Raw genomic sequence first — 27,500 nt, 5'->3', positions numbered from 1 at the left:
GTCCCTCTGCCACCCATTAACACTCAGCAGCACCCAGACTCGTCAGCTCTCACCACTGGATACTGGCGTACTGAGGACACCCGCTGGTCATTTAGATGAATTACATCTACCAGGCTCCTTGTACTGTATGAATTGCAGTCCAGTGTCAGCTGCGTGTCCGTACTCCTGTCATTGGGTTTATCTTACTGGTGGTCTCGTCTGTTCTGTTCCAGGGTGGCTGAGAAGGAGCCCATCAACAAGATGTCCCTCCACAACCTGGCAACCGTGTTCGGCCCCACCCTGCTCCGGCCCTCCGAGTCCGAGAGCAGCAAGGCGCACATCACCCTGGCCTCTGACATCTGGTCACATGACGTCATGGCACAGGTCAGTGTGTGTGTGTGTGTGTGTGTGTGTGTGTGTGTGTGTGTGTGTGTGTGTGTGTGTGTGTGTGTGTGCGCGCTTGCTGAGATCCTAGCTCCCACGTATAAGTTTGACCCCTTGGTCTTGTCTCCCAGCTGTATTTAGGCTGCTTGGGAAGCCTCTCATGGATTTCTGCCAGGTGCTGAGAGAGAAACCGCTTCCTGTGCAGCAAGGAACTATTCTGGGCCACATAAACAATCATTTCAGTTAATCATCATAAATGGCCAAACATGAACAGCAGAATGTCATAGTTCTCCATCACCGGACAGACTGGGAGTCAATTGTTTGTACAGTCGCTTATCAAAGTTCCATACTGTGTGTTTAGTAGAGCAGTTTGCAGATGCTTTCCCAGCCATTTGCTGAGTGTGGTAAAAAAAAGAAAGAAAAAAAGTATGGTATCTTGGATCTTTGTCCTCATTTTGTTTATAATTTCATCCATGTTCAAATCGTTGTTATTGTGGTATGTTGTTGGGGCAGTGAAGAATAGTATAAACTGCCCAGTGCTTCTCTGAATCGGTCTCTCTCTCCACCTCAGGTCCAGAATAGTATAAACTGCCCAGTGCTTCTCTGACTCGGTCTCTCTCCACCTCAGGTCCAGGTGCTGCTGTACTACCTGCAGCACCCCCCAATCTCCTTCGCTGAGCTGAAGAGGAACACACTCTACTTTTCCACTGACGTTTGAACCCCGGGGGCCCGGAGACAGAGAGAGAGACTCAGTACAACCCCACCCCCAGATAACACCCAGCTCCATTTAACTGTACAGCCCCCGCCACCCCCACCTCTGACCAGAGATGGAGTCAGACATGTGGGGGGGACACAGAGCTACCCCGGTCCTATAGTCACGTCTTTTGTCCCGTTTGTTGTGTGGAGACAGAGCAGTAGCCCCCCAGTACGTCCATCTGGAGAAGAGCAGGGCCGGGGGAGGGGCGCGGCAGGCTTCTCACCTCTGACCCTCAGCCCCGCCCCCTTAGACAGACCGCCAGCAGTCTGGGACCTGAGTGTTATCAGTGAAGGGTCAAAGGTCAGGCTCTGGTCACCGTGTGCTGTCTGATCTGGTGGGCCCTCCAGAACCCAGTTCCACGATCCCAGACATGCCCTGTTACTCGGCTCTCTTCTCCTTTTCTGTTCAGAGGCATTCCAGAAATATGGCATTTACATGTTTTATAAATATTTGTTCAATAGTTTGTTTTGATTTTTTTTTCCTCTCTCTGGCTTTGTGCATGTGACTGAGGAGGGCTGTGTGTGAGTATGTACAAGCGTGCCAGAGCATGTATGTGTGTTTGAGACGGCGCTGAAGACCAAGTTTGCGTTTGTAAGCCCGCCAGTAAGCCATCTCAGTGAACTGCCGCTGTCTCATTTCTCTGTGGGTGTAAAGACTAGAAGACACAGCCCTCCCCTGTGTGAGTCTTGGCCAAATTTGCCCTATTTATTATAAATATATTATATTACGTGTGCCTGTACAGTCCAGTACAACTAGAGGATTGCTCAAACGAGTCCGTTGTTTGAAGTTTTTTCAGGTAGTGATGTTTTTTTAGTATAATTTTCTCATTCACGGCCAGCTGAGCTGTACTGAAACGATCACAGGAATAAGAAGTGTTTGAATTCTAACAGTTGATTTGGAATTCTTTGAGATGAGGGTGGTAATGGGGAAAATAGAATGATGGAACATTAGCTTTTTTCTTATTCCACTGCAAGCCTGTTCCCAGTGTCTAATGGCATCAATATAATCTATGGGATGATTTGTGTAGTTGCCCTCATCGCATGTTCAGCTTGTCAATCAAGCCAGGCTGGGTAACACAAAGGTAGGTTGTCACTGCTAGTCTCGCTGGACCGTCCAATCTCTCATCAGTGCTGTACAAATCCAACCTTTCTGCTATCAAGCCTGCGACATATCTTAAACTAAGCACTGTTAGAGTACTATTTGATATTTTTAATATAAGATTCAAAGAAAATCAAAACATGTTGTATTTTACTTCCTTTGAAAAGAGTTTCAGTATACTGTATTAACATGGGTAAAAGAATTTCAGTATACTGTATTAACAAGGGTGAATGAATGTCAGTATACTGTATTAACAAGGGTAAATGTCGATGTAAACTTTTTTTTTTCTCCTTTTTTTAGTAAAACAAATAAAAGTGTACCGAAACACTCATCTTTTCATATTTTTTTTTTTTTTTTTGTATTCCTGTGCTTTCCTTAGAACTGGTGCAACACAGTTCATGGTGTCAAGCTCTCATTGAGAAACTTCTACTCGCCACGCACATTCACACATGGGCAAAAAAACATGAGTTCCTCAGTGTTATGTTGTCAGACAAGCATGTAAATTGTGTTTATTACAGAATGGAGGGGAGTGGGGGCACTTACAAAAAGGGGACTTACAATAAACAATATAAACTCCTCCAAAAAAGTTTGCAAACGTTATTTCAGTCAATTATTTATTCCCTTTAATAATACCAATTGGCATTGTGCTTTATATCATTAGAAAGCCTGATTAGTCACATTTATGAGGTACAACTTGTAAGGATCGTGCATTCCTGGAATGCGCAACACAGCTTAACGTGTGGCAAATGTGCAAAATCCCCTGAAATATACTTCTGTTGTGCCCTTCCACACTCTACTGAGGTCCCTGACAGTGTAAAATGAATGAAGTGTAAAAAATTGCCAATGTGTTGTTTTTTCCTTATTACTGTGGAAGAGTGCAATCATCCAATCGAGCTGTGTTGCCCATTCCACGAATGCACGATCCTTACAAGTTGTATCTTGTTGTAAAGGTGACTAGTCAGGCTTTCCAACGATATCAAATACTATAGCAATTGGTATTATTAAAGGGGACAAATAATCGACCGAAATAACGTTTCCAAACTTTTTTTGAGGAGTATATAAATCAGTGGCCTTGGCCAACAGTTTTAAGTTAATTTTAATCTATACCTAATGCAATAACCTACCCAGACACATTTTGGTCAGTATCACCAATTGATAGTAAGGCTGCCTGGATCAGTCTGGCAACACTTTCATACTTTCACTTTTACACATCAACATATATATCCTGATGAGTGTGTCCACCCTTATCATTGAGATCTCAAATGTACAGGGCACAGCCAGTAAACCCAGGAGGCCACCAAACTCTGGACCAGCCCAGCCAGCGTGACACACTCACTCGCTATGAGTGCATTGTACAAACAAATATGACAATGACAATGAATGCCGGCAGACCAGGGTGAGCCATTTTCAAAGTGTAGATAGTCTCCATCATCAGACATTCCAGGTGCATGGCAGGCAATGTTCATAAGCTTGTGTTTCCATGAGGTTTACAGTTGGTGACTGGTCCGGAGGTTTGGTGAGTGGTCAGACATAGTCCAGAGAGGTCTAGTCCCCAGGAGCTCATCTGAGGTAATACTCGATGGCAGCCGAGAAGGCTGCAAAGCCTCCACATCCCAGCACACCTGCCTTCAGGCCAGCTATAGAAAAAGAAAAGAGAAAATTAGTCAAAGTGAACAACTTCCATGCCAAAATGCTAACTATAGGCGCTTTCTAACAACAGTAGTTGTCCCCCCGAACTACGGACCTTTGGAGGTAGCTCGCCGTGTTCACAACAAAGGGGCCAGGGTCTACAGGTGAGTTCGCGGGGGATCTTATACCACCCAAAAAGACCCCGCTCGCGAGGTAGTACTCTTGCCGGGTGACTGTACTTTGTGAGTGGGGCAGCAATGCTGAACATTTCTGATTGGCTGCGTAGGGAGCCTACTGACAGTTTTATTTCAATGGCGCCATGTTTAAATTCACTGCGCTAAAAATCTTCTGTGTTTAGCTGTCACGTTGATTTTCTAAATGGATTTCTGAAACGGAACAAATCCCACACAAAAACTAAACTGCTTTCCTATTTCAATATTGTTTTAACTAAGACATTTGATGGGAAAAACAATTTCCCCCCATAGACAGATTGAGGTTTAGAAGTCTGCAATCACAACCAAAACCAAATTTCCGTGTTTGCTTAGAGCATTGTGGAGATTTCTCTAACTAAACTGAATAAATACCATATGTGTTAACACAAAACTGCTTTCCCAGTTCAATCATGTTCTAACTAAGACATCTGATGGAAACAATAATTTTCCCCATAGTCAGACTTAGGTTTATAAGTCTGCAATCACAACCAAAACCAAAACCGCATTTCCCTGTTTTCTTAGAGCATTGATTCTTAGACTTCTCTAACTAAACTGAATAAATACCATACGTGTAAACACAAAACTGCTTTCCTAGTTCAATCATGTTCTAACTAAGACATCTGCATTTTCCCATTGACAGAAATCTGAGAATGAGTAATTTCCTGTCTCTCGCTGCCTGGATGTAGCAGCTATAAGCAGGCGAGTCTGTACCATCCCTCTGCACACGGGGGAGAGAGCGTCCACCCTGCACACGGGGGAGAGAGCGTCCACCCTGCTGTCTGAATGCCTTCTACAGGCGAGTCTGTACCGGGGGAGAGAGCGTCCACCCTGCACACGGGGGAGAGAGCGTCCACCCTGCACGTGGGGGAGAGAGCGTCCACCCTGCACACGGGGGAGAGAGCGTCCACCCTGCACGCAGGGGAGAGAGCGTCCACCCTGCACGCAGGGGAGAGAGCGTCCACCCTGCACGTGGGGGAGAGAGCGTCCACCCTGCTGTCTGAACGCCTTCTACAGGCTAGTCTGTACCATCCCTCTGCACACTGGGGAGAGAGCATCTACCCTGCACGCGGGGGAGAGAGCGTCCACCCTGCACGCAGGGGAGAGAGCGTCCACCCTGCACGCAGGGGAGAGAGCGTCCACCCTGCACGCGGGGGAGAGAGCGTCCACCCTGCACGCAGGGGAGAGAGCATCCACCCTGCACGCGGGGGAGAGAGCGTCCACCCTGCACGCAGGGGAGAGAGCGTCCACCCTGCTGTCTGAACGCCTTCTACAGGGGGAGTTCTAATGAATAGAGAGTTCTAGTGGATTTTCTCCCGGGGGAAAAGTACAGGGGGCTTTCTGGTGGGAAAGCACTACAGTGTATGGTACATTCAGTGAGGTGCTTTTTAAGCACTAAACTCCTCTAGGGACTCTGAACAACTGAAAGGAAGTATGATATGATACTATCAGAACATACCACGCAATCCAATGGCTCCCCCAGTAACACAGCCACTGTAGACAGCATTCTTCCAATCAGATTTTCCCCTGTGCTAAAAATTAATGATGGAAGGTTAGCAATAGCACAATGTGTTATGAAGAAACGTGTAAATCACACACACCACAAGGGGGTGCTATGAGACTATTTTATCATGAGATATTTAAATAACATTCCCATGACATATCTTTATGCAATATGCATAGACAATTAATATTAACATTTAGGTTTGTGCTTCCCAGGTATGTTTCTTGAATAGTGGGTAAATACAGAAAGGGCTTCACATTGAGGTCATGATAGAAGAAAAAAAGCCTACTGATTTGTTGAACCAGGTACATACTGTATGTAACAGACCAGTCTGACATGTTAGAGGATAGAAAGAATTGATTATAGGCAACCTACTGATTCAATGATGCACTCTGTGCAGGAAAACATGGCGCCCACAATGGCAAAATTCTTGGCGTATGACATTCCCCTCTGGCCCATGTCTCTGAGGACCTCTCGTGCTGTTGGTGTCTTCAAGGGGTCTTTGGGGTCAAACCCAACATTGGTATCTATGCCTGCTGTAAAAACGCCAAAAGCTCCTCCAAGAACAAACCCTGTTGAGAAAACAGAGGGAAATGTATACGTAAAGAGAATGGATGTGCAAGCAGTCCTGTAGGAATACATGTGTGTACACACTGTACCTCGTAATTGTGTAAACTAGCCATCTAATTTTAATATCCTGGCTTTACCTCCAACACATGCAAGAACTGCCTTGAAGGCACAGCTCTCCATTCCCCGTTCAATCATCTTCTCATCGTCGGTTTTGTAGGGAGTAGGAAGTCCCCCCATAACGGTAGGGTTTAGGTCCTTAATTTGCCTCTTTTCCCCAATTAGGTGTTCCAGAAGCATACTGTATTGAAATTCTTGGCTATCAAAGCTCGGACCAGCCGAGCTTGAGCCCTGAATGTCAGGGACAGCAGCATTTCCACCATCCACGGTCGCCGCCATGATGTGTGTGCAATCTGTATGTGATCTAAGTAAATGCAGGAAATACGTGGGAAGGTAGATTCACCATATTCATGACAGCTGAACGTAATGAAATGAATAGAGAACAATATTCACCTTTTAGAGACACACATCTATACATATACATTTATAAGGGTTTTTGCTGTTTTATTACCTTGAAGATTAAATATTGGTTAAAGCGATAGCAGATTCGATCCGAATTCGCTCATTCAACACAATGCGATGCTGTAAATTGACCTTGATAATTCATTTCATACGCTAGATGTAACACGGTGAAAAACGCGTGTTTTTTTCCACACTTCAAATCAAATAAAACTTTGAGGGATAGCTCTATAAATATATATATATATATATAAAAAACTACACTACCCAGAGGTCTTCACCTGACTGCCACACTGCACCAAACTCGAGTGCGCCACCTACAGGAGCAGTACCGTCCACGCGCGAGCATCACATCAACAGCGGCGAGCGCACCGCAGTAAACAGGTGAGACGAAGAATAAACATTTTCTTGCCATTCTGTATTAGATCTTATTAACTAAGAATGTATATATATTTCTAACCCATGCCACCAACGTTTGAGATTTTAACCAAGTCAAGTTTTGTGAGGTTGTCAGAGTCGTTATGGCGACCAGGTGCCACTTGACAGCGAATCTCGTTGATAACTGATAACGTTCGCTAACGTTAGCCGACTTCTCGTCGTGCCACTGAATTTGACGTTAGATAGTCATCGTGGACATTGAGCAATCCGTTTGCCATCTTGTAGCTTCACATATTGGTAACTGTTGCAGTAGCCATGACTTGTGAGTCACTTCCATAATGTCCTGTTTGCAAACACTTATCTTTGAATGGAGAGCGCGCGCCACTGCTCAGTTGCGGTGTGTGTGTGTGTGTGTGTGTGTGTGTGTGTGTGTGTGTGTGAAGTAGGGAGCCTAACAGTGTCTCTGCCGAAGATAAGCGTAGTCTCCCTTCAGCAGGCATTTGCCCCCATCATCAGCTGCAAACTATGCAGTGAGATTGATTAAGATATTGTGGTAATTGTAAAGTGGACTTTAATGTGATTGTTAAATTCTTATTAACTGATGCAGGTATGCAGTTCAGTAGGCCAATATTGTTTGTAGCCACAAACAATGCACCATTAAAGTGTAGCTTGATCCTACAGGCAGGGCTGCCACCGGCCAAATGCAGGTAAAATTTCTAATTGGCGACTACATTTCAGAAGGCTATCTGAAAAATATATATACTTGGCCGGTAGATTTTTTTCATCTACAGTCCCCTTGGCAGGTGACTCACCATGAGCCAAAAAGTTAATTTTCACCCCTGCCTACAGGTAACCGTTTTAGGCTACATTAAGTATGTTTTGTATTTTTATTTATTTATTTAACCTTTATTTAGCCATTGAGATCACATTTAAAGGTACTTTTGAAACACTCCTACACGCTAGATTATTTTCACATGATCAGCCTGCTCCTCATTAGGACCTCAGCTGTAGCAGTCATAGGCTTTGTTGTGTTTGGACCAGTCATCTGTGAAGGTTTGCTGTTTATGTTTTTAATAGATCCCTCACTGCTTCATTATGGCAGTAAAAGTTACACAGCGCTACTGTGTGCAACACTGCTGCCCTATTACTTTTATCTGCCTATAAAGTACACAGTCAAAGCATTCAGGCACGGTCAACTTACTGTCTAAAAACAATGATTAAACTCAAAATGCTGGTTTACTGTTTTTCATAATTGGATGTCTTGGTAAAAAGAAAAAGAAGGCAGAAAGTTATACTGCAGGCCTCCTCAAGCCTACAATATCTTAAAAACCAGACCTTATTATTGTGCCTTTAATTCATGTTTATTGAAAGGGCCAGACCAGTAAGCAATGAGATAGACATGGAGGACAAACTGACTCCAAAGAAGGTCAACCTATTACCGGTAGTTACACTCTGGGGGGGAAAAGTGGGCAACAAACCACATCCTCCACTTTTACTCTTATTTTTTATGCCACCAAGTGTAAAGGGAAAATATCGCCTCACTCTATCTGAGTCAGGCTTGCACACCCTTTTTACTTCTGGCCAACCATCCAAGAAATGGAAATATCTAGAAATCTGTCTTTCGCTGATGTCTGGGCAGAGCAGCTACAGAACATATTGTCCTAGACAGAGCAGATCTCTGAGCCAGAGAGGCAGGCTGTATGTCAACAGTAGGAACAGACTGCTGCTGAGTTCTCAGTCTGGACTCAGCATAGCCTACCTTTCAAAAATATCTTGCACAATAGCCTACTTGTAATGTTTCTTCCTCTTTAATACAGCCACATCTCATTTCTGTTTCTCTTTGTATTTCCCTTCCTCAATGTAATCTACTAAGATTGATTCTGGCTTTTTATTTTTTATTGTTGTTCTTATAAGGAGAGTGAGATGTTATACCTCATGTGACAATGACTATTTGTTTAGGGTGGTAGAGCCATCCATACATCCATGAGCATCCTATTACAAAACTGCTTTCCAGTATGTCATTGAGTATGGTGAGGGTGCCCTCCTCTCCAGGACTCACCCAGATCTGAGGGTCACCTACCTACACAGTGTCCTCACTGCATGTGTCACCAGAGGGCCAGAGCAGTGAATCTGCTTCCCAGTCACATCCTGGTGGCTGGGAGTTGTGCTGCGCTCCACTGCTGAACTCATTACCCAGGCTTGTCTCACTGGAGGCCCAGAGCTGCTATAAATAGCCTGGCCTCTGGTGAGCTGGGAGGGAGGGGGCAGGTCCAGTTGTGGAGGGTGGGTGTTGTTGGGGTGTGCTTGTTGATGAGGAGGGGGTGTCTTGAGTATCTGAGCACTGAAGTGTCCTGTCAACTTGAGTCAGGCTTCTGTAATGATGAGCTGTGTGCAATGTGTGTCTGGGTATAATCAATTGTCACACTGTATATCCCATGGCCTTAACTCTAAGGGGATTTAAAGGACAATGCTAGTTTTTGACAACCTGGACCTTATTTACGACATATTATAAGACGTTTGACTCACCGAGATCACTTTGGTGTAGTTCGGAGGCCTGTAGAAGAAATGTAAAATCCAGCGCGAGCCAGTATATCCATGTAATGGCGGTGATCGGGGCAACGAGAATGCAGCTTCTAAAAATCTATTTTCTGCCGCGAAACGGTTGTTTTCATCAATCTGTCTGGATGAATCGCTAGTTGTGCTTACATAGAGAGCATAGGCCTGTTGTGGTATTTCCCATGCCTCTGTAATATGATCTTTAGAAACGTCGTTAGACACGAAATAGCTTCCTCACTTGCTCCAGCACGCATGCGCACAGCGTGCTGGAGCAACGATTGCGCGCTGTGCGCATTAGTGCTGGAGAAAGTGAGGAAGCTATTTCGTTTCGAAAGACGTTTCTAAAGATCATGGCATGTGAAATCCACAACAGTTATGCTCTATGTAAGCACAACTAGCGATTCATCCAGACAGATTGATGAAAACAACCGTTTCGCGGCAGAAAATAGATTTTTAGAAGCTGCATTCTCGTTGCCCCGATCACCGCCATTACATGGATATACTGGCTCGCGCTGGATTTTACATTTCTTCTACAGGCCTCCGAACTACACCAAAGTGATCTCGGTGAGTCAAACGTCTTATAATATGTCGTAAATAAGGTCCAGGTTGTCAAAAACGAGCATTGTCCTTTAAAGGTCTCTCCGCAATGCTGCTTACTGTACAGTGGGGAGGCGAGAGGGGAGGAAGACATTGGACTCACCTTCCTTCAGCAGCTGACAGAAGCACAGAGAGAAGGACAGACACTGCAGTGCTGTAATCCCTCCCACACGCAGAGGTGCACTCACGTCACTGCGCACTACATTGTGGCAGGACACATATCACCATAACACTGCATAGAATCCAGCTCTGGCACACAACAGGGAACTCCGGGTACGGGGGAAGATTCTTTCAGTTGTGAGGGCCAGGTCGCCTCCATCAAGTGTGGATAACTTAGGCCTGTTCCCTTTTGGTAGTCCGTGTACAGGAAGTAGATCCTTAACACCCCTGATGTGCTGTACCCCTAGTGTACTGTACGGTGTAGCAGAGGGCAGCCCAGGGAGGCTTATCTCACCACAGTGTGGTTTTCCATGTGGTGCCAGAGCGAGGCTGGACTGGGGCCCAGTCGTCAGGGGAAACCCAGTCTGATGGCTCCTGCTACCCGATCCTGTTCGGGCCACCGTGACTTTCTTTAGAGACTTCAGACACACACACACACACACACACACACCAGGATATCCTCTTCTGAACAGCTTAAAATACCCATGATAGTAAATGATTTCATTTGCGCTGGATGGTTTGTTTGTTCAAGCTTTTCTCTGTTTGAGTGAATCTCCATCAAGCAGCAATTAACCACCGCAGGCCAATTATTCCGCTTTCCCTGTTCTGAATGGGGTCCCTGCTGTTTGTAATGGGAGTGGAGCTCTCGCCGCTCATCATGCATCATGTGCACACACACACACACACACACCACACACAGGCCATTTGAAAGGAACAAGTGCTGATTTCTCTGTTCCCAGGATGCTAGGCCTGGTCTCCATGCCGCTGGGCTGGACTGATGTCCTCTGCTGCAGTAGAGGAGGCTCTAATTGCAGAGTTGGGGGTCAGCAGGGACTTGGGACAGGCGTTGGTTTGGCACTCTCTCAGGTTGGGGAACACTGACACCTCTTACTCTCACAATTACCTGTGGGGTGTGGGGAAACCCTGTGGGGATACACCTGTGCTCACGCTTCACCTTCACCTTTGTGTGCGTTGTTCTGTTAACATGAGTACCTATTGCATTTGGGCTGTATTGTTTCTTTGTGTAGTACGACCAAGCTGGTGCCTTTTTTTGGCCTCTGCCACATGGCCAAGTTAATTGTTTGGTTGATTCACCAGTTGTTTGACTCGCCACACTCCCTTGACCTGCAACCACACACCTGTAAATAGTTTCCTCACTTTTGTTGTTTGTTTTGAGTCTGAAGACTGAATTGCGTATGCATTTATGAACCTCTTGATGTGCTAATATGCTCAGAACTTTGTCATCGCTGTGTTTTTTTTCACCCTTATGATTTATGTTGTTAGTATTGTGGCCATTAGCCTACTGTTTGATAAATTACAGCATCTGTCTCAAAGGCTGGCTTTTCTAAAGATTTATGGCACAGCCAACACCCAAGACAGATTTGCCTTTAGAAGGTGGCTCCAGGGCCATTACTATGGGTCTGTTTTTAGATGGTGGTGGAATGTTCAGGAAACAGTGCATACTTGTGAAGAATCGTAGTCAGCCCCACTAACTGTGAGGAATGCTACCGCTTCCATAAATTGGTCATCTGGGCCAAGTCATTCAATCAGAAAATAGCTAAGCATTTCTATGGTCTCCCCACATAATGGTGTCTGGCTTTCTTGGCTTGCAGTGTCGATAGGGTCTAGCAATATCATTTTGACCTAATTTCATTTACAGAGAATGTGGCATCAAGTTTGAGTAGAAAACTATGATTTGATATCGGTCCAGAGTCATTTTATGGACATCTATGATGTCCGTGCGTGGGAGTGGCAACAAATGTTTACTTATTTAGCAAAGGAGGAGGCACTCTATATACTTTAAAAATGATTGAATGAATTATGTAGTGAACAGCAGGGCAGTGAAATAAAATCCAGGATGGATCGCCAGGCTAAAACAGGGCAGGCATGTTTATGGGCCTCTGACGTCCGCATGTGGGAGAGGCATTAAGATGTTTGCTCACAACAGCTGAGAAGCCAGCCACTGTGGTTAACTGTACTCTCCTCATACTGACACTCAAACACCCACTAAGTAACATCAAATAGTTCTCATGCCGCAGATGGGGACACACCTTTTGGGCTCAGGGACAATATTGATGCAGGCCTAAGATTCAGTAGCTCTGTCACTGACACAACAGGTTTGCTAAAGCAAGCTCATTTTGTTCCAGGGCTGTAGTGTTTCTTTCTCCAACTCCATGGGCGATGCGTTGGTTTCTATGGAATCCACCACCACCCACTCACTCCCGCCCGATCGGCAGTGAAAGCTGCTGACATGTAGAGAGGAGATTTTGCTGCCGACATGTAGAGAGGAGAGAGTTTACTGCTGGAGAGGTCTGACCTGGTGAGAGCAGGAAGTTTGGCCCTTGGGGAGCACGGCTCTTATGTGAAATATACATGAGCTGAGCTCAGCTTCCAAAATGGTGGATTCAGGCCAGAGTGGTTATTTTGTCAGAATGGATGCTTGGTGCTTAGAATGGTAAGCAGGAGCTTACTCAGAGGTGACAATTACATTAAGTATTCTCTCTCGCCTCGATTCACAGACAGCTGAGTCTGACTCAGGAAGATGATGTAAACTCAGCATCTCTGTGTGTTGCGTTCCCCCTTAGATGGTGATTACTAGGGAGGGGGGGGGGGGATGCCACCTTCCGCCTATATCAACCCTGTCAGTCGACTAGATGGAGAAAAAACACTGTAATCCCAGGGTGTGGTGCAAACAGCCAGATCACCGGATACATTTTAAAAGTATGGATTTAATGCCAAAAACACCGTGCCATTTACAAATATTCAGTATAACAACAACAAACGGAAGAGTAACATTAAACACGAAAAAAACAACAATCAAGGATTAACTGAGAGTAGGAGAAGGACCATGTGAACGGGGTCACAAAACAAAACAGCCCTATGCTTCCCTACACCTCTGACCTACCTATGCCACAAAACTAACTAACTTACCCGGAACCTAACCTACCTGCTACAGAAACAACGGGGTGACACCGACTCGCTTCTAACCTAGAGTATTTAGACAGTGGTTACCTATGTGATGCAAATGTGTTCCCCAGGATATCTTCCCTAGCCCTTCTCCCATGGTGAGAGGGCCCCAGGATATCTTCCCTAGCCCTTCTCCCATGGTGAGAGGGCCCCAGGATATCTTCCCTAGCCCTTCTCCCATGGTGAGAGGGACCGGGGACCACCAACACACACTAACCCAACAATCAACTAGGACAAAGACGACTTCTAATAACAGGTTCAAAACAAAAAGACATCAAACCATACCACCCCTTTCCTCTCTCGCTACACATGACACAACACACATGAAGTAGGAGACAGATCTTCTTGGGATTGGACGACAGGGGCAGGTGGATGATTGAACGCAGGTGAGGGACTGGCAGGACAACGTTGATTGACAGGACCCAATGATGACGGACAAGGGAAGGGACCACATGCACACCGCAGCACCTAGGAGGAGACAGACACGACAAAACATACATGTCTGTAACACCCCGTGTTTCCTTTTCTCTCATCTCTTTTTAATCTAAAATATGCTTATAAGATTAAAAAACATTCTAATCTTGCAGGCCATTCAACTTGCTGCACAGTACAGTAGTTTATTAGTCAAGAGCAGATATCCTATTTGTTGCTCTCATTTATTCTGAGGAGAGCCCAGACCATCAGTTCAACTTAATAGGCCTATTTACTGTATTTCTGACTAGAACATGTTCTGCTCTGATTCCTCAATGTGCCTTAGATAGCCTCACCCAAGTTGGTACAATATAGCGGATGACACAGCAGCTGACCAACTTTGTGCTGAGGTGCGTATGAATGCACACTATTCAGCATCACTGCAGACAGCGATAGGCTGCCTCTGGAGAGGAGTGTCCTTATTGTCCTATTTTTAATCTACCATGAGGTCCTGTGCTGTGCTTTCACATCCCCCGGAGGGAAGAGGAACCTAGGGAGGGAGCAGAGACGGCCTCACAGCGTGAGGGACAGCATTCCACCACACACTTCCTGATTCACTTAAGGGTCTGTCTGAACCCATGACTTCACTTAGCCTACACACGTTTCACACTCCCAGGTGCGGCACAGATGCTCAGGAGATGCTGACGTGGATAAACACACACACAGTTTAATGGGGGTCTTAATGCACAGGAACTTGATATAACTCTTTAGTGTGCAGTTACCCCACGATGTGGACTTTTCTGACCCTTTGGCCTTGACCTTCCGATGCCCAGATGGTTCTCAGATGCTCAGACCTGTTTGTGGTCCTGTAATGCCCCATCAGCAGCTAAGACACACAGCGGTCAGTGGTTCAGCAGAAGCCATAGTAAGAGAAATCCCATCAGAGGATGTAGGTTGTGTTTTAAAGGCCACGTTTATGGGAGCCCAGGAGCACCAGCTGCCAGATGCTGAAGTGCTTCCATGGAGTGTGTCTCTCTCTCTCTCTCTCTCTCTCTCTCTCTCTCTCTCTCTCTCTCTCTCAGTAGCCGATGGCTTTTTTCCTGTGTGGGAGCCAGCTTCTCTGGCTGAGAAGAGAGGAACAGATAGGAACCTAATATGCTCAACCTTTCTAACCAAACAGAGGCGAGGTTCACTACCTCTTTTGAATTTTCTGTCTTTGAAGGTCTATCTCTACACGTTTATTGTTCTTGTTATAGCAGTTGTCTACAGTTCCCTAGTGACTAGGTCCATGGAGGTGTTAAAGGAAAATGCTCGTTTTTGACAACCTGGACCTTATTTACGACATATTATAAGAAGTTTGACTCACCGAGATCACTTTTGTGTTGTTCGGAGGCCTGTAGAAGAAATTTAAAATCCAGCGCGAGCCAGTATATCCATGTAATCGCGTCGGACGGGGCAACGGGAAGGCAGTTTCTCAAAATCCATTTTCGGCCGCTAAACGGTTGTTTTCATCAATCAGATTGGATGAATCGACAGTTGAGATTCCTCAACGCGAGGCATTGTAGTGGTTTTCAAATACGAGGTCTTTAGCCTCTGTAATATGATCTTTACACGCCTCTCCCCCACTTGCTCCAGCACGCATGCGCACAGGCCAGCGCGCAGACTGGCTATTCTCCGGCTCACATTCTCTGCGCTACGATCGTTGTTGGTGCCGAGAATATTGTCGTCGTCATTCGTCAGCAACAATCCGATCGTAGCGCAGAGAATGTGAGCCGGAGAATAGCCAGTCTGCGCGCTGGCCTGTGCGCATGCGTGCACCCCCCCTATGAGCAGTCAGCCAGCCAGACACAGCTCTGTCTTACATAATTAATTTGTTTGGCCCGGCTCTCCCTCACTGTTCCATTAATGTCCCAATAATGTCAAATTACCCTCGCAGAGCAGGGGTATAGATTTGTGAATCTCTTCCCACTTAAAGGAGAATGCTCGTTTTTGACAACCTGGACCTTATTTACGGCATAAGACGTTTGACTCACCGAGATAACTTTGGTGTAATTCGGAGGCCTGTAGAAGAAATTTAAAATCCAGCGCGAGCCAAGTATATCCATGTAATGGCGGCGGACGGGGCACTGAGAATGCAGTTTCTAAAAAATCTATTTTCTGCCGCGAAACGGTTGTTTTCATCAATCTGTCTTTATGAATCGCTAGTTGTGCTTGCATAGAGCATAGGCCTGTTGTGGTTTTCACATGCCTCTGTAATATGATCTTTAGAAACGTCTTTAGAAACGAAATAGCCTCCCCACTTGCTCCAGCACGCATGCGCACAGCGCGCAAACTGGCTATTCTCCGTCTGTAGGCTACACTCGCGGCTCACATTCTCTACGCTACGATCGGCGTCCATCATATTCTAAGTCATCTTTTATATTCTCAAAATCTGATAAATATTCAGGCATATTGCACACAATATTCCAGGCACCAACAAGCCGATCGTAGAGTAGAGAATGTGAGCCGCGAGTGTACAGCGTACAGACGTAACGGAGAATAGCCAGTCTGTGCGCTGTGCGCAGATCAAATCAGCACAGTCCTGTAATTATTCAAATCCATGGCTGACCCCCGGCCTATATTAAGCAGAGCCTAAACAAGGCCAGGCCAACCTGGCTAAAGGCTGATGGGCTACAGTACAGAGATGGGCACTTGTCTGGGACTTGGACTTGAGTGTGAAGTCGCACTTAAGTTGCACTCACGGTAACTTGTGATGATTCGACTTCAGACTCCTATTCAAAAGACTCCAGAAACGTGTGACTCGACTTAAGACTCGTACTAAAAAAACTCCAGACTCGACTCAGACTCGAGACTTGGGACTCTTGAACAATCTATCAATTTGTATTTTTCGGGGTGCATTATTGTGGGGTTAGATCTGTTTCAATACTTGTCAATATACACCACATGTTTCACAAATGTTTTTTGGTGATTCACAAATAAATTTGTGTGGTTCACAAATAAATTCTTGTTTCACAAATGTTTTTTGGTGATTCACAAATAAATTCTTGTTTCACAAATGTATTTTGTGAACCACAAAAATAAATTTGTGAAACAAGAATTTATTTGTGAATCACACAAATGTATTTGTGAATCACAGAAATATATTTGCAAACATTATGAAAAATAACTATCATAGGGTTGACGGTAGATCTGTTTCAAAATCCATTTTGATTTGTGTCAGCAGTTTCATGGTTCGTGTCTCTCTCGCCAGAATGGTTCGTGTCTCGGGTGCAAGTAAATACGAGCGGTGCACATGTTTGTGAGTTTGAAATATATTTGTGAACCACAAAAATACATTTGTTAAACAAGAATTTATTTGTGAATCACTAAAAAACATTTGAGAAACAAGAATTTATTTGTGAACCACACAAATGTATTTGTGAATCACAAAAAAACATTTGTGAAACATGTGGTGTATATTGACAAGTATTGAAACAGATCTAACTCCATAATTATGCATTAAGGAAATCCTAGGCCGCGTCCTAATTTGGCGCCTCTTCACGGGGGGACAATCACGCGTGTGATAGGTTTTTGATTGTCCATCATGGCTTATTGTTGGGAGCAGTAGCCTGATACCCGATTTGAATGGCCAGAGAACAATTAGCAGGTACAGTAAGTGCCTTTCACCCGGACATACTGGTCTTCCAGACCCATTCAAGGTTCCCCTGGCAATGCACCCCCTATCCCTAATTATGCATTTTCAGCAATGCTTTTGCGATTTATTTTCAGCTGTTCAGTATTCAAATGCATTTTCTGCAGGAAATGTATTTTTTTGGTACCATAATGTTTTTATGTTATTACATTTATATTTATTTACCTAAGTGCACTTGTTTCATAACAACCCAGTGTAGAGAAATGCGCGTTACTAGCTCGTGTGCGTCTATGGAAACACTGTCGACACCATCCGTGACATACTGGCCCCGCGACAATACTAGTAGTTTCAGGGGGCCTACAATTTGCTTGACGTTTTATGGAAACATGGCTTGCCCTATATCATATTAGTCTACTATATTTTTGTTACATGCCTAATAGTTGGTGGTGCATTTAGAATCTTCAGGCCCCTATCCCATTCAGCCATCACCTGTGTTTCTAGCTACATTCCAGTTGGTAGGATTCAAACTCAGCGACTGAACTGGAGTGACAGAAAACTTGAGAAAACTCAGCAGCGGTGGACCAGACCACACCAGCTCTGTTGATGGGATCGCAGCGCAGACACCTCACTGCTCTGCACGTTTCATTCTGTGTGTCCCTGATTCCACAATCAGCCATCACTAGGGATGGGTTTCGGGAACCGGTATTTTTTAGTACCGGTACTATTAGAAGAGGTCCATACACTGTCAATGAACTATTACATTGTTTAAAATTAAATCAAGGCTAATCTGTTTAATAAAAAAACATGCAAACAAAATGCACATGCTATAGAAAATAGATATTCTCTTTTACTACTAATATTTTCAACTCTCATTACTCAGCTGTTCTTTTGATCGTTCTGGCCAAATTTCATTACCTGCCCTATGCACTTCCCTTTAGGCGATTACTGTACATTCTTTAAATATAATCTAGCTAGACACAATAGTACAGAATAGTCAACTAGTGAACGCAAATATGTTTAACGAACTCTCCCACTTTTATTTAACATCAAATATTATGTGTGAATGTCCAGATAAGCTGCTGTGTCTTGGTCTACTTATGTCACCGCCTAAAGGGAAGTGCATAGGGCAGGTAATGAAATTTGGCCAGAACTATCAAAAGAACAGGTGGACTGTACTGTATACTGAGCCCATCAGCCTTTAGCCAGGCTCGACCTGGTTCTTGCTGCTGTCCCATGGCCATCTTCAGTAGTGGGATAGTGGCCATGCTGATACCAGTCCTAGCCACAACCCCCAGGGAATTCTGGGGGGCTGCTTCTGTCAGTCCGTTCCTCTGCTGGCTGAAAATCTTTACAATGACTCCGAAAGCACTGGACACAGGGCCGATATTGTTTAGCTCCAGTGGCTGTTGTCCCCACGTTCAGAGTGTTGCTAGTGAATAGCCCCTCTAGTGAGGCGGAAAGGCAAGGCAGTGTGGTCTTAATCACGCTCTGAATCTGTATGTGTGGGGCGTCAAACAGGATGTGGCGTCTATAAAGCGTTCAGAAACATTTCTCAGCCATCCGTAGAGCCTTGGAAACGGGCCTTTGTATGGTGCAGGGGTGTGGTCGGTCGGCCAAGAGTTCCGCATTTACCACTCACCGCAAACTGAAGCCAGTTTCATCCTCTAACCCAGAGAACCATGTCTCTACCCACAGGCGCTCTGGCCTTGGCATGCCGTAGGCTGAGGGATCCAAATTACAACTGTTGGAATATGTATAAAATGCATACCGCCACAACTGTGCAGCCCGCGCCTCCCTGCACTAACACTGCCGTAGGAGTGTTTCTGAGACAAAGACCAACTTTGTGTTAATGTTTGAACTTCAGCTCTGGAAATTCAGAGTGAGAAGGAATGTCCACTGCACGTCGTCCAAATTTTGGAAATTTGGTAGGCTCCTTCGCACCTAAAAATATTATGAACTAGCCAAGTCGAAGATATTAGGAATACAGTATGTTCTCTGAACTAATGCTTCTGTACAATGGGGTGATTGTACCGTCTGGCCTTCAGCCTTTCACACTCATGATCCAAGATAAATCAGATGACAAGCCAAAAGCGAAGCCAAAATGGCGAAAGCTCATCAACAATGAAACAAAACAACTTGTGACTAGTTTTGAAGATGAAGCATGACAAAATGTGCTTAACAAAATAGACTTCTCCTCTAAATCTCTCACCATCTACTCCTCTCGAGGAGGAAAGGGTGGGAGGGAAACTTCCCCGTGGCTAGGCGCTCTTTCTCTACCTCTCAGTGTGAGAGAGAGAGGGAGAGAGAGAGAGAGAGAAAGGCAGCCCTGCAGCACAAGGGCAGGCAGCCCGCACTGCTTCTGTGTCCCAGTCGCTGTGTAGCGGCAGCTGCTCCTCCTGGCCCCTGCTGCTGTTCTCTCTCTTTCTCGCTTTCTCAGAGAGGCTTTTGCTGAAGAGGGATAGGTTTTGGACTCAGTCAGTCAGTCAGTGTGTGTGTGTGTGTGTGTGTGTGTGTGTACGGGTGTGTGTCACTCAGTGCAGGAGCAGGGACTGGGACCAGTCATTCAATTTCTTAAGACCCGTGAGGCTACCACTGGAGACCAGAGCTATTTGTAACTGTGAGTACTCACTCTCTTACTCTCTCCTGATATCGAAATCTCAGATGGCATCAGTGATTTTTGGCTGGGGTTCAGTCTCGGTCGGAGACCTTATTGGGGCATGCAAGACTGCTCGGGACACCAGACCTCGGTATTCAAACGAAAGCGCTCGGTTTGAAACGGAAAACTTTGCTTGTCATGCCAAGTTGGGACCTGGACGTGAATCCACCATGCGGCAGCGGGACTCGCTCGTCTCTTGTCGGCCCGCTCTTAACAGACCTAGCTCTGAGGAAGTCAACGCCGCGTTCTGTCGTAGCCGGGCAGCGGTTCCTCTCCGTGGGAGCAGCAGAGGAGGGTTATTTAAAGCCCGGCTGGGCCGTGGCGAGGCCTGTGCCAGGGCCGAGCCACGTGGGACACATCAGAAGATGTGATGAAACGGCGTGGTATCCAACCCCCGACATCCTCCCTCCAGCCAGCTGCCAAACCGGGTGCCGGCGGGGGCGGGAGGAGAGAGAGAGAGAGCCCACGCCGGCTCCACCCCCTCACACCGCTGGATGAATCAGCTCACTGCTGCACCAGCCGGCTGTCTGAGGCAAGCTTACCTGAAATAAGGAGCCGGCCTACTACAGTATGCGGTCAGTAGGCTGCGTGTATCTTACATGTACAGTAGGTCTGCCTGATGTGACCAGGAATGGAATGGCGCAGAGCTAATGGCGTGTGTCCATCTGTGAAGGGGCTCAGTAAACAAAATGGCCGTGCCGGTGGGGAGGACAGGACAGACAGGGCATCCCCCTCTACCTCAGAAACGCAGGAAGTTGACAGGATGTTGGCTAAGCGAGCGCCGTTGCATCATCTCATCATGTGCCAGGGGAGAGGCGCCTCCCTTTCCTCCTCCCATCAATTGTAACGACTCTGGGAGAGAGAGAGTCTCTGAGAGAGAGAGGGTCTCTAAGAGAGAGAGGATCTCTGAGAGAGAGAGAGGGTCTCTAAGAGAGAGAGAGAGTCTCTGGGAGAGAGAGGGTCTCTGAGAGAGAGAGGGTCTCTGGGAGAGAGAGGGTCTCTGGGAGAGAGAGGGTCTCTGGGAGAGAGAGGATCTCTGAGAGAGAGAGAGGGTCTCTGAGAGAGAGAGGGTCTCTGAGAGAGAGGGTCTCTGGGAGAGAGAGGGTCTCTGAGAGAGAGGGTCTCTGGGAGAGAGAGGGTCTCTGGGAGAGAGGGTCTCTGAGAGAGAGAGGGTCTCTGGGAGAGAGAGGGTCTCTGAGAGAGAGGGTCTCTGAGAGAGAGAGGGTCTCTGGGAGAGAGAGGGTCTCTGAGAGAGAGGGTCTCTGGGAGAGAGAGGGTCTCTGAGAGAGAGAGGGTCTCTGAGAGAGAGAGGGCCTCTGGGAGAGAGAGGGTCTCTGAGAGAGAGAGGGTCTCTGGGAGAGAGAGGATCTCTGAGAGAGAGAGAGAGAGGGTCTCTGAGAGAGAGGGTCTCTGGGAGAGAGAGGGTCTCTGAGAGAGAGGGTCTCTGAGAGAGAGAGGGTCTCTGGGAGAGAGAGGGTCTCTGAGAGAGAGGGTCTCTCCCATCAGTGCTGGTACTGCATGTCGAGAGAGAGGGAAAGTGTGTGTGTGTTTGTGAGCTGCCATGCCACTGCCATGCACTACTGGTGATTACGACGGGGGGCCGGACACCTTCCCATCTGCTCCCTCGGCTACACACAGCACGGAGACACACTCAGAAACAAACACACACTCGCACACACTCCCCCACACGCTTCGTCTGGGGACATCTTAAAGAGCAGACTGTCTTCACTGGCCCTGGTTAACCCAGCTATGCAGTCAGATATAGCCTGTCTTCAGAGGGAGGTTTTCCACTGTGTGGCTCAGCTAACATGTCCAGCGTTTAGCCAGAGTGTCTTGTTTACTTTTTGGGGTGGGGTAGTTCTTCTTTATACTATTTTTATTGAATTTATTGCGTATTATTCTTTTTCTTTTTCTTTTTTTAAACTTTATATCAATTTAAAGGGATTCATTTTAAAGGGATTGGTGCTTCAAAGCAACTACAAGGAGTCTACAAGGAGTTTTCAGTTTGTATTGATTTTAGCGGCACCACTACATAGAAGCCAGTCTTCTCGCTGATGCCCGCATTTGCTAATGTAGGTAATGTAGAAGCATCAGTATTACTGAGAAGTGAGACTGTTTTATAACCAGTCAAAAACTCTTTGTTGCTTTGACAGTTTTTTTCCACATCTCAATCTTAATGAGATATGGAATGTCCTTTGCATCCTGTCCTTATCTGTCTTGTGCAGCCTTGGGCCCATGTCCATGAAACTACAAATCCTCTGAAGATTTCTCTTTTTTGGAAAGCCCTAACATCAATTTTCCCTGCTGTCGAGAGCAATGTCATTAAACATGAACAACCCAACAGTTAGGACTGCAGCTCGGTGGTACCTAGCAATCAGTTTCATTTGATGTTGGATCAAATTCCATATTTAGATTTCCCACAATCCTCTTTTGCCAGTGTCCATATTTCCTCAGAAATGTCTGTTTTTTTCATTGGTGGTGTTTTGAATTGAAATCTAGAGACCTAGCTGTACAAACAATGTGTTCATCTTTGTCATTTCCATTTCCATTTGTAGTAAGATATCTAGCGACACTCAAATCTCTCCCTCCTCTCTCTAAGACATTTTGGTTTCTAATTAGGTCATTCGTATGTGGGGCACTACTACAGTCTTGACTTTTGAGTAATTGACCTTTTTGCAGATAATTACTAAAAGGTTGTCTTTACATAACTGTCCTGTTATGGAATATTGTCTCCTGTAGTAGAAACCAATGAGTAGTTTGTCTTTCAGAGAGTCAGACTGTGGCTTCAAGGCCATTCAGCACTCAGTCCCGTGCTGAGGAGGAAGACTTTAGCTGCGGTTAGGCTGTGTGAAGAAGATACTGAGTTGATAGCCATTTTGTGCAATTTCCTCCCGGGGATCAATAAAATCAATAAAGCTAGATCCTCCTACTACTACTAAAGACATCTGAGGTCTCTCTTGGAAAATAGATCTGACTTCACTTAACACAGTCTGTAATCTGGAAAGGCCAACCATATTCTTCCATTTCTGTACAACTTAACTCCCTGTTTAATTTTGAAAAGCACCATGAACCAAGTTCTATTTAAGCTCACGTCCTAATTTTAGAGTTCCAAACAGCAGAGAGGAACGTGCGGTAGTACCGTCCCCCTGATGCAGCTCCTTCAGCTGAGGAGCCAGACCTGTCTGGGAGAAGAGGCCCAGCTGGATGGATGACATTCACAGGATCTCGCCGTTAGAAGGGCCTCAGCATCATATGATGGGCCTTGGCTTGCACACACACACACACACACACACACACACGCACACACACACACACGCACACACAGTGTACACTGTGTACTCTAATCAGATAAGGCTGTAAGGACCTGCAGGCTTTCTCTAATTACACTCCAGTGTAAAATGTAGCACTGGGAACTTTGAGCTTTACTTTACTGGCTCCACTGTAGCTGGTGTGTGAGAGCGAGTTGGGCTTGTGTTGGTTGTGAGCCAGACTGGTTTAACTCATGCTCAGTCTCTCTGTCATTATACACAGGGAGGTGCAAGACGCTGGGCTAAAAATACCTTCCTGCCTGTACCCGTGTCACGGTAATTGTGCACATGCCTACAGTATGCATGAGAGACAGTTAACTATGCAATTGGCTTATGTAAAACCTTGCCTGTAGAATCTGGAAAAGCCACTGACCTCACCGTGTACACTCATTCGTAGCCTAATACTTGGTGACATATCCTAGCCACCACTGTCCAGCTTGCTTTATATAAGCAGTGCTCTGTTTCCATCTCTGAGAAAGTGAGACAATAGTGTAGATACTCACAGTAACTTCCATGCGTTGTCCAGTTTTAAGCAAATTAATTAGATTGAATTGCTGCAGTTCTGATTCTGATACTGTACATCTCATACTGCTGTAACCCAGCAGCCCTGTCCCAAGTGGGGGGTGCAAAAACTGCAAGAATTCTCATCACTTCGACCCCTGCAGCAACACTTGAGAGAAGAATAATAGCTTGAGACTAAGAGTGTGTGGGAAGAGATGTCTGCCCTTAGCTGGCCCTGTTTGCTGATGGAGGGCACCAGTGGCAAGGCCCCCCCATCTACAGGCCTGGGGCACCCTGTCTTATCATGCCTCACCTCCTCTCTCCACCGTGGATACAATCAATGACTCGGCTGTGGGGTGGGGAGCTCATTACAGCACGAGGGGCAGGGGGGTAGTGGCTCTCCTGGCTGAAGAGCACTTCCCCCTCAGGCAATATGATCTCTTCACTAGACCTGCTCCACACACACACACACACACACACACACACACACACACACACACACACACACACACACACACACACACACACATACACATACACATACACATACACACACACACACACACCAAGTCAAGCTTATCCTCATTTAGGCTACGATATTATATGAGCCCTGGTTCACAGCCAAACTCAGGAAGTTAAGGCTGGAGGAAGTAAGGAAGAGTGGAGACAAGGAACGGTTAAAAGAGGCCAAATACATGTTTAGCAAGGCAGCAAAGGAGGCTAAACGACGCTTCTCTGAGAAACTACAACACCAATTCTCAGAGGGAAATACATCCTCTGTCTGGAAAGGCCTCAGACAGATCACCAACTACAAACCGAAATCCCCCCCAGTCCACTGATGACCCACAGCTTGCAAACGACCTGAATGAGTTCTACTACAGATTTGAAAAACATTGGCCCTACCCGCCACCCTGACCCATCAGCCTCAACAGCCCAGACCCCATCCCTGCAGGGGCCTGGACCTCTCCACAGCTGCCACCCCCCCCCCACACTGCAACATAGCCTCCCACCATCCTAGAGAACGAGATGAACCGCCTATTCAGGAGACAGAACCCCCGCAAAGCGGCCGGACCGGACTCTGTCTTCCCCGCCATGCTGAAGTTCTGTGCTAATCAGCTGTCCCCGGTGTTCACTGACATCTTCAACACCTCTAGAGACATACCATATACCACCCTGCCTCAAGACCTCCATCATCCCCATCCCTAAGAAAACAAGGATCACAGGCCTCAATGACTACAGGCCCGCTGCCCTGACCTCTGTAGTAATGAAAGTCTTCCAAGTGCCTTGTTCTGCACCTCAAATCCATCATAGACCCACTCCTGGACCCCCTGCAGTTCTAGCCTACAGAGCAAACAGGTCTGTGGACGACGCAGTAAACATGGCCCTTCACTACATTCTACAGCACCTGGAACACACAGGCACCTACACCAGGATCCTGTTTGTGGATTTCCTCCCGCCCACACTGGAGTACGTGCTCTCCCTGCTGCACGTGCCTGACCCTACCTGCAGGTGGATCCCCGACTTCCTGTCTGACAGGAAACAGCATGTGAAGCTGGGCAAAACATCTCGGACTCCAGGTCCATCAGCACCGGCTCCCCCCAGGGCTGCGTTCTTTCCCCCCTGCTCTTCTCCCTGAACACGAACCACTGCACCTACGGCCACCAGTCTGTCAAGCCCCTGAAGTATGCAGACGACACCACCCCCATCGGACTCATCTTTGAGGGAGACGAGTCCGCCTACAGGTGGGAGATTGACCAGCTGCTGTCCTGGTGTAGCCAAAACAACATTTTAGCTCAACGCTCTTAAGACAGTGGAGATGGTTGTAGACTTCAGGAAGATACCAGCCCCCCCCCACATCACCTTGAATGGCTCCCCAGTCGCCACTGGACTCCTTCTGCTTCCTGGGCACCATCCTCTCCCGGGACCTCAAATGGGAACTAAACACCAGCTCTCTCGCGAAGAAGGCACAGCAGAGGATGTACTTCCTGAGGCAGCTGAAGAAATTCGGACTACCAAACACAATGATGGTACTCTTCTACACCTCCATCATCGAGTCCATCCTCATGTCCTCCATCACCATCTGGTACTCCGTCGTTACAGACAAACTGCAGCATGTCATCCGCTCCGCCGAGATCGGCTGCAACCTGCCTTCTCTCCTGGCCCTGCGCACCTCCAGGACGGGAAGCGGCCCAACCCTCCCCACCCCGGCCACAATCCCTTCATGCTACTCCCCTCCGGCGGGAGGCTGCGGTCCATCAGCACCACGACCGCACGCCACGGAGGCAGCTTCTTCCCCCGCGGCCACCAGCCTCAACCAGGCTCGTGTCCCCCTCTGACTCCCCCCCCCCCCCCCCCACCACCACCGTTGAGAGACACTTACACATGACCACCGAATGTACTGTACATAGGACGCACCGCACTCACATATCACGCCACACGCTACATAGACACACTCACATACACATTACACTTTGCACACTGCACTGACCACTATATACTTTTTTGTATATTGTTTTTTATCTTATATTATTTTGCACTGTCCCTGCACCCTGTCCAATTTTGTCTCTATGTTATGCGCCATGCCCGATAACTGAATGTACTTATTTTGTAGTATTATATACTCGATGCTCCCCCAGTGCCCCCAATCTACCCTCTGTAGAGCGAGATGAGATGCCGGTGTGTTGCGTTAGACTCCGCCTCCCAGTCCCGGAGGTGTGGAGGAGATGTGATAAGGGGGGCTGTGTGTTTTCTCAGGCCTCTGCCGGACAGGAAGGTGGTTCCAGTGGGAGGGCTGATAGTTTTACCTCAGCTGCCCTCCTCGGAGAGAGAGCCCTGATGGGCTGTTTCTTGGCACGGGGCAGATATGCCATGAGTGGCACCATTCAGACATTTGAACGACAAACATTTGAATTACATTTTTTCATTTACTTCAAAAGTATTTATTTAAATTATCCTATATTTTTAAGAGCTAGTACTCATAGCGCACAATTCAAATACTAATTACTGTCTTAGAAATAATAACCAACTCCAAAGGTTCCTAGAGGCTTGAACAACCTACCAACAATTCTGAAATCTCAGCAGTATTTAGGTTCATTTAAAAATGTTCTTATCGCTTACCTCACAACAGACTGCTCCTGTTACTAGGAGGAGGAGGAGATCGGGCAAATTGCAGAGCCCAATAATGATATGAAGATATACTGTAGTGGTGTCTGACAGTAGGCAAAGTAATGCAATTCATTTGTAGGCTACAGTGTACAGACAGATGTGTTTGCTAGGCTATGTCAAAATGCTTTTGTGACTTTGGCTACGACCGACCGACTGACCACGACGGTTCCACAGGCTTTGTGCACTAGTTAGATCCAGTGCAGTTACGCAGAGCCTTGACATCATATTTGGGGGAAATGTCAGTAAATTTGATTAAAATATATTTGCTTATCCAGTGCGAATGTGCAACACAAAACACAGATGTGGGGGGTAATTTCTAGTTCAAGGGATGTAAATAGGTAGAGCTGCCAATTAATAATAATAATAATAATTTAATGGATAACTGTCTCCTATTGTCCCATGTCTTTAATGGATAACTATAACTGTCTCCTACTGTAATCTTGAATCTAAGTGGCCTACACGTTGTGCGCGCTCCCTGAACCCACCAGACGCTCAATCGCACTTCCATTTTCCGGAGCGCATTCC

The 27,500-nt window shown here is 46.5% G+C and overlaps 2 protein-coding genes across 5 annotated transcripts in view; one reads left to right on the top strand and one right to left on the bottom strand.

The window, feature by feature from the left end:
* abr (ABR activator of RhoGEF and GTPase) overlaps positions 1-1,218 on the top strand; it is a gene marked incomplete at its 5' end in the record, with an annotated part of 129,567 nt that extends 128,349 nt beyond the window's left edge. For all 4 annotated transcript variants that reach the window (XM_084449436.1, XM_084449437.1, XM_084449438.1 and 1 more), the window contains 2 exons: positions 213-369; positions 998-1,218. In XM_084449436.1, coding sequence (XP_084305562.1) covers positions 213-369; positions 998-1,081 — 241 coding nt within the window. In that variant the 3' untranslated portion in view covers positions 1,082-1,218. The remainder of the gene's footprint in view (positions 1-212; positions 370-997) is intronic.
* Positions 1,219-2,745: 1,527 nt separating this feature from the next.
* timm22 (translocase of inner mitochondrial membrane 22 homolog (yeast)) lies at positions 2,746-6,526 on the bottom strand (the record flags this gene model as incomplete). The annotated part of the gene is made up of 4 exons (XM_084449351.1): positions 2,746-3,855; positions 5,516-5,588; positions 5,936-6,132; positions 6,268-6,526. The coding sequence occupies 4 exons, from the start codon at positions 6,524-6,526 to the stop codon at positions 3,779-3,781; spliced, it is 606 nt and encodes a 201-aa protein (XP_084305477.1). The 3' UTR covers positions 2,746-3,778.
* Between the last annotated feature and the right edge of the window lie 20,974 nt (positions 6,527-27,500).

The sequence above is a fragment of the Borostomias antarcticus genome (genome assembly GCF_949987555.1).
Source record: "Borostomias antarcticus genome assembly, chromosome: 15".
NCBI classification, from domain to species: Eukaryota; Metazoa; Chordata; class Actinopteri; order Stomiiformes; family Stomiidae; genus Borostomias; species Borostomias antarcticus.
Note: the sequence above shows the minus strand (reverse complement) of the source record. Positions and strands in the feature narration are given on the sequence as shown.